This window comes from Zea mays, chromosome 5 (assembly GCF_902167145.1).
Source record: "Zea mays cultivar B73 chromosome 5, Zm-B73-REFERENCE-NAM-5.0, whole genome shotgun sequence".
Lineage (NCBI taxonomy): Eukaryota > Viridiplantae > Streptophyta > Magnoliopsida > Poales > Poaceae > Zea > Zea mays.
This window is the reverse complement of record NC_050100.1, coordinates 153,681,402-153,688,943: the sequence shown is the minus strand read 5'-3', so window position 1 is coordinate 153,688,943 and position 7,542 is coordinate 153,681,402. Positions and strand designations below refer to the sequence as shown.

The 7,542-nt window shown below is 45.5% G+C and overlaps 1 protein-coding gene across 1 annotated transcript; it reads right to left on the bottom strand.

Annotated features, from left to right (window-relative positions):
• Positions 1 to 1,672: 1,672 nt before the first annotated feature.
• Positions 1,673 to 4,674, bottom strand: LOC118471958 (serine/threonine-protein phosphatase 7 long form homolog). The gene is made up of 4 exons (XM_035958895.1): positions 4,627 to 4,674; positions 4,326 to 4,534; positions 4,054 to 4,243; positions 1,673 to 1,699 (listed from the first exon to the last, which is right to left on the bottom strand). Exons 1-4 carry the CDS (start codon positions 4,627 to 4,629, stop codon positions 1,673 to 1,675), a joined length of 429 nt encoding a protein of 142 aa, XP_035814788.1. The 5' UTR covers positions 4,630 to 4,674.
• Between the last annotated feature and the right edge of the window lie 2,868 nt (positions 4,675 to 7,542).

Genomic DNA, 7,542 nt, shown 5'->3' with positions numbered 1-7,542 from the left:
GAGTGAGAGAGAAGCGCAGCGGAGGGCGCGGTTTTAGTAGTGCCTGCCCAGTGATTGGACGGCGACAGCTCAACTAACCAGGGACGTTGCCCGGAGCGACGTTGCATATATTTGCCCGGGAAAAGCTAGTGCCAGCAGTAATTAAAAACACGTACCGGCCGGAGAAAAGCGTGCAGGTGAAGTGCGGGGCAAATTAAGGAGTTGGTTAATTCAACTGGAGAGATAAAGTAAGAGCCAGTTGATTGCTATTTTTGGATTAGTGTGGCTGACACTAGAACTACAATCTACAACACGTACGTCGACGTGGTCTCTTTCAGGACCATATATACGTACTTTTCCATCAGATCGAGAACTACTGCGCTACTACCACGTCGTATGTACTCCTTGTTTCTGTACATTGTTAAGACATATATATATATACTCCTACGTACGTGAACGAATCACCCTGTCTATACCACTTAATTTCACTCCGCCTCTCAAGCTATATAATAATTAATTATTATAAGGCATCATTAACTTACGGTTGGCGTGTCATTAGCGTTGGCTTCAATGTGATTAGATTAGCCTTGTGCTCATTAAATGTTTTAAATATTAACGAACGCTATGAGTAGTAATACGTCCCCTTAAATGTTTTCCAGATTAATTGCTGCCATGCATCTTTCCAAGCAAACGCAAACTAGGTGCGGCAGTTACTGTAGTTGAGATGGATAATGGATGCATCTTCTCACAGTTTATTTAGGCCCCGGCCGGTCGTTGTTCACAGAATAGTGCATGGCGCATTTTGTCATGGCATGGCATGGCTCATTTGTCTCGGGTGCCCCTTCTCTCGATTTTTTTTGCAACCCCATGCATGCTACAAACTAAGTGCAGGATAACACAAGTTAATTACTCAACTAGACGCAGTGACGTTCCGTCCAAACCAGTATAAAATTCTTGTGTGTCTACTTTGCATGCCATCTGCGCATCAAGACACTCAAAGCACTAGAATTACTAGCCGGTGGTTACGAAACACCCACACGACCTAGCTATATGTCATTATGGTACATTTTATTTCGAAAATGATCACTCTTTGTTCATTCAATTCAATTCTTCAGTTTCACATAATTACTTCCTCCTCCCATAACTGTTTTTCTTCTTTATACGCTCCTCTACTCGATGAATGATCTAACCATCTAGAACAGCACCAACAAGCCCATGTTTGGGTTTGCTAGTGTTATCTAAAGTGCGGGGAGCGAATGTATGTGTACGCATACTACCGAAATCCGGGCCTCTGCCGAGTGTCAGCCTCTTTGCCGAGTGCTTTTTCTCGGGCACGGCAAAGTCCTGCTCTCGGTAACGAGCTCGTTTACCGAGTACAGGACACTCGGCAAAGGCGGCGCTCGGCAAAGGGCCGTCAGCGGCCGTCTAAAGCTGACGGCCGTCAGCATTTACCGAGGGCTGTGGGCCAGCACTCGGCAAAGAAGCTTCTTTGCCTAGTACTGTCTGGCACTCGGCAAAGTCTTTGCCGAGTGCCCGAGAAAAAGTACTCGGCAAAGACGGCTTTGTCGATGTACTGTGTGCCGAGCCTTATTTGCCGAGTGCGACACTCGGCAAAGTTTTTGCCGAGTTTTTTTAGGCTTTGCCAAGTACTTCAGCCACTCGGCAAAGCCATCGATTCCGGTAGTGGCACACATTAGCCACTTGCCATTGATCGATCGATCTGCATAAAAACATTGCACATAATCAAGTGGCATGCATGGATGGGAGAAACTCTTTTTCGTTTATATTTATATAAAATCAGAAACACAATGTAAGCATAAAACCACATGTTGATCGATCGGTGTGTGTATAATTTCTATCTTTTTGGCAGATTGAGACATACGGCTCTCGTGATGGTCTCGGAGGCCGAATTTTTTGTATTTTAGCCCCTAAACTGAAGTAAATTCACGTTTAGACCTAAAAAAATTTTAAATGCAGTTTTGGACCCTTTGCTCGGCGCCATAGGCCGTGGCGCCGAGCTAACACAGCTCGGCGCCACAGCCTATGGCGCCGAGCTCTGACGTGGCCGCAATGACGGATGGTCCTGATAAATTTGACCCTCGATATCTTCTTTTCGTTAATTGGTTGAGTGGAAAGACCAGTCATGAGCGTTTTAAGCGTTGGGTACCTCCTCCCCCGAATCCTCCACCAATGACGGATGCAGAGAAGGAGGTAGCAACAGAAAGACGGATGGACTCACCGCCTCGATGCGATTGTGGAGACCGTGCTGTCATCGACGAAGACTATGACAAGCAGTTCTGTTGTCCGAACATTGATTATGTGAGCCCATTGATACGCTAAATATATGAACTAGTTTTTATTTACAATAAATTACTAATTTTTTCTCCTGCAGCCATACGGGTGGCGTAAGTGTCGTTTCAGAGAGTGGTTGTATGGTCCTTTGTCCCATTGGCCAGAGCCAGAGGTAAAGGAAAAGAGATACATGGGGTGGGCGGCAGAAGAGGTCAAATTTGATCCAGTACTCTGCAAATGCGGTATTGAAGCTAAGTATGGATTAGTTCCTTCGGAGCTTGGTGTTGGATATTTTTGTGGACATATGGTCGATTACGATGAGGTTGGTATTTTTTTTTTGCACCAGATGTAATGTTATAGCGGTACTTACTATTTTTTTGTAGGAGACGAGGAAATGCAGTTGGGAGAGTTACGACGACAAAGGAGAGGTGATGCGGACAATAGAGTCCAAGAGAATAATGGGACAGAAGATGCGTTGTGGATCTCAGCTCGTTGATTCGTACATTAACGATCGCATACGCGACATGCGTAGGGAAGCAAAGTCTGCCTTTTATGATAGCCCGAAGCGTGCAGAGTATAGGAGGTTGAAGGCGGCAGATGAGAAGAGAGCACAGGATGCAAGGGAATGGGAAGCGGCTCAAGCCGAGAAACAGATGTTGGATAATCTTGCTGATCGCCTCAAGGGAAGTAAGTGAGATAAATGATATTATAATTATGTTAGTACAATTTATTTATCCTGACTTTGCTAACTTAATTTTCTCATTATATTTGCAGAGTTCCCCTTGTTTTATTAACAACCACAGTTCAAATAATCACATATTATAAGACATATAAGCATTTCAACATATAATACATCACAAAATCACATCGAATATAAAAACATCCACAGAACATAGTTCTTCATATAATGTCCACAAACAAAGTCCAAAATACAAGTTCCCCAACACATAGTCCAAAACACAAAACATAGTTCATATTACAACCGTCTCCAGCATAAGTCCAAATCACACAGTCCATATCACAAAAGTATTCATTTCCTCCTAGTCTTACCCTTGCCCTTGGCCCCAAGAGCGTCGGTGCCTGGAGTGTAAGGGTCTCGTGGACGCCTTCTACGTGGTGTCAGCTGTGATGCCTGAGTTGTAGGAGCATCCTGCAACTGAGACGGTCCAATCTCCACCTGACCTGCGGCGCCAGCGCCAGCGCCATCGTCGTCGTCGTCGTCGTCGTCATCGTCGTCGTCCTGGGCCACGTTCTCAAACGTGTCCCGCGTCGATCGCGACGAGCTGAGTCCTGCTGTAGATGGTCCAACTGCACAAATAGGAGGCTGAACGTCCTGCTGCATACGAGGCACAGGCAGCTGCACGTCAACGCCCGCTAGAGACCGGCATCCACACCGAGCCGCTGCTCGACGAAGACGACGTGATACCCTCTGTAATCGAAATGTTAGTTAAAGACATATGTTACAACATACAAATAAACAAGTTTTCTGTTAGACATTGATACTCACTGATAGTAACGATAACGTAGTAGTATCTGAAGTTCTCTGTGAGATACGCTCGAGTTCAACAACAGATACGAGCATAGAGTTTCCCTATCACAAGTTAAGACATTAGGATGCTCAAAACTAGACATATCTCATTAAATAGAAATCTCTAATTTTAGTAAAGAAATAGTTACCACTCTATCAAGGATTGGAGCAGCCTCAATTTGGGACCCGTGCCGAGCAGCTATGTCGAAAGCTGTGTCTTCGTCGTCTGACGATTCTTGCTCGGCGTAGTCTGCTGTTGTCCACTGTCCCTTCAACTTGCACCTAGTCACACCAGAATACCAAATCAAATACCTCCGGAAGTTGTAGTTTGTGTGCGCCTGGTCATTCTCATAGTTCAGATCCCCCTGCTGGTCCCATTCATCAATGTAATCACGATGGTGCGTCTCGAAGTCCGTGACCTTCTTCTGTCTCTGTCTGTCGAACCTGCAAAAGTTAGAACCATATATTAGCGACTAACTGATATTTCAATTATTAGTTAGAATAACAAGTGCATGTAGTAACTCACTTATGAAGTTCTATTGAAGTCGAGAATGGCTCCACCGGAAACTCCTGGCGCAATCCGAACTGTCGAGCAACTCTGTGGGGCAAGTGGTACTCAACAGCATAAAAACAGATGAGGGGACACCTCATGAGGTAGAGGTTCTCGTCTATTGAGCACATGCTGCTCAACTGTATGCTGGCGAAATATGGATCAAGATACGGTTGCCAAGTCACCTGCAAAAGTTTTAGAAAGCCCATGTAAGCACGCTGGTGTCGTGTGATAAAAGTAGAAAGGACATGTAAAAAGAAAAAAGGAGACAACTCACCATCGAAGGAGTAAGTGCGTCGAGCTCGTTTGAGTACTCCACGTAAGCACGCTGGTGTCGTGCGAATGGCTCCTCGACCTGGTCCCAGCGGTAAGCAGCCGTGGGCTTAAGCCGATGTCCGGCTACCACGAACCACTCACGAGGAGGAAACTCTCTGGGTCGCCCGACAGGTATGTGTGCCCACATCCACAGCTGTAGTAGGTAGACACATCCACCTAAGCTGGCGGTCCTCGACGAACGACGACAAGCCTCGCAAAGTTGCCTGTACAGGAAGGCCAACACTGCTGAAGCCCAGCTGTAACCTCCGGTCGTATCCCAGTCAGTCAGGCAGGGCAGAAACATCCATGACGCGCTGTCGCCTGTTGCGTCTGGAAAAAGAACTGAACCAAAGAGATGGAGAATCCAAGCTCGACAATGGTATCCAACCGTCTGCTCATCTGCACCAGGTGGACACTGCCCAAAGCTCTGCCTAAGCCAGGTCAGTGGACACTGCTCATCGTCACGTCCTTCAGCATACGCACGGGTGGAATGACTTAAACTGCTAAATTCATGTACTGCAGGGTCTCGCTCCGGACACAAACGTCTTATGAGTTCAATTTCTTGCTCGGTCATTTCTTGAACCGGACGGTCATCATCAGAATCTACGGCCAGTGCAGCCTCATATGGCTCCTCCTCATCCTCAATCTGAACATCAACACTATTGGATGCCCTGCATATGTTGTCCATATTATATGACACAGGCACATCAATCTGAACATCAGCATTATTGATATGTGGAGATCCTGCATCGGGTCGGAGCAAGAAAAACCACATTAAAAAGTCTAATCAAACGAAATAATGATGGATACGAACAATGTGTCGAAGACACTTACTAGGATGATCGTCAACTGGATCCTGGGTCAATGGGATCTCTTGGGGGGGTACCACCGCATTAGAAGCCCCACAAACGCCGGGAATAGGACGAGAAATCCCATACTCGTGCGGACCCGATTGAGCATCGGGCACAACAACGACTTCTTCATGAAGCTCTACCAAAGGAGCTTCAATACGAGATGCATTTGGCATTTGTGGAGACAACCCGACTGGACCTCCGCAATGACTAACAGGTAACTTTTGAACAACCACATCCAAACATGGTGGAACCATCGTCTTCACAATTCTTAAATATATCACCCAATCATCTTCTGAGGTAATGGAGATCAACCGTCGGACAACTGTTCCATATGTAATATGGGACAACAAACCCTGAATTGATATTCTAGGGTCGTTTATGTCGCAACTAATCTCCTCACAGGCTCGAGCCAAAAGCTGGTCAAATGTTGGTCTTTCAACGAACAACATGGTCACGATCTTCATACCATCAAAAGTAACACTCCCATAAGCATCTATCTCCACCCTTCCTCCATGGTATAGTGTTACTAGGCTGTCCATCTATTTCAAAAATGGATTACTAACTCAATAATGGCTACATACTTAAGCCTACTAACTTACTAAGTAATAAATATATATTAACTAATAACTATACAATAAATATTAAATAAACACATCAAACGAAATTACATAATCTATAAATAATGTACAAAAACTATGTATACCTGAGAACGCGTACGACTCCAGCTAACGGTGGAGAAGGTCAAGTCGGACGAACACCTACGTACAAAAAAACTTATTGTCAGTAAAAAATTTGGCAGCACCTCCCCTGTAAAGTGATGTTTATAGAACCTGCGAATAAACGACAACACGATGGTTGCCAACACAGAAAACATGTAATACCAATGCGCTAAACAAAATGGTAACTATATAATCACTAAGAATTTACTAAAAACTAACAATATGGTAACAATTTACTAAACACGAACAAGAGCTAACAATTTACTAAACAATTTACAAGTAAATGGCTAGCTAGTATACTAAATACTAAACTAAATAAATACTAACTAAATGCTAAACACTAATGTAACCACTAACCCTAAAATGCTAAAAGCTAAATACTAACTAACCACTAACGAACAACTAAACACTAAATAACTAGGTAATACCAACTAAATACAAAAATATTAAGTAATAATTATAAAAAATTATTACCTTGTGAGCTGGAAGGCCGGAGGGAGAGCGGCAGGCGGAGGAGAGCAGGCGGCGGCCGGAGTCGAGCGAGCTCGGCGGCGAGCTCGGCGGGAGAGGCGGGCGCCGGGCGAGCGGCGAGCTCGACGGGCTGCGGGCGGGCGGCGCGCTCGCCGGGCGCGCTCGGCGGGCTGCGGGCGGGCGGCGAGCTCGGCGGCGGCGGGCTGGCGGCGAGCTCGGCGGCGGCGGCGGTATGAGCGGCGGCGGGCGTAGGAAAATGAAGCCGTGAGCGAAACAGAGAAGAAACGAAGAGGAAAGGCGTTTCGGTTAAGTTTCCTAGCTCGGCGCCAAGATCTGTGGCGCCGAGCTAGGTGTGCCACGCGGGCTGCCACGTCATGAAGCTCGGCGCCACAGCCTATGGCGCCGAGCTGTGTTAGCTCGGCGCCACGGCCTATGGCGCCGAGCAAAGGGTCCAAAACTACATTTAAAATTTTTTTAGGTCTAAACGTAAATTTACTTCGGTTTAGGGGCTAAAATACAAAAAATTCGGTCTCGGAGGCACAGTCCAGTATAGACCTGACTATTGTGGGCCCAAAGTGGAGAAAGCAAGGCCCAATCAGACGCAAGTAAACTTTTTTTCCCCTTAAAAAGAGCAATGCATGCATGCAGATCGCTATTGAATTAGTTCGTCGGTTCAAGTGTAGTGCTACTTAATTCTTTGAAGGTCGATATTTTCCCTTGTTTAACTTCAGCAAACAAATTTATAAAAAAATATTCTACAAGTACTTGCTCATGAATAAATAAATAAATAGTGGTTTCATAAATAGTATTATTCTAGAAGAACTTGCTTGGTTG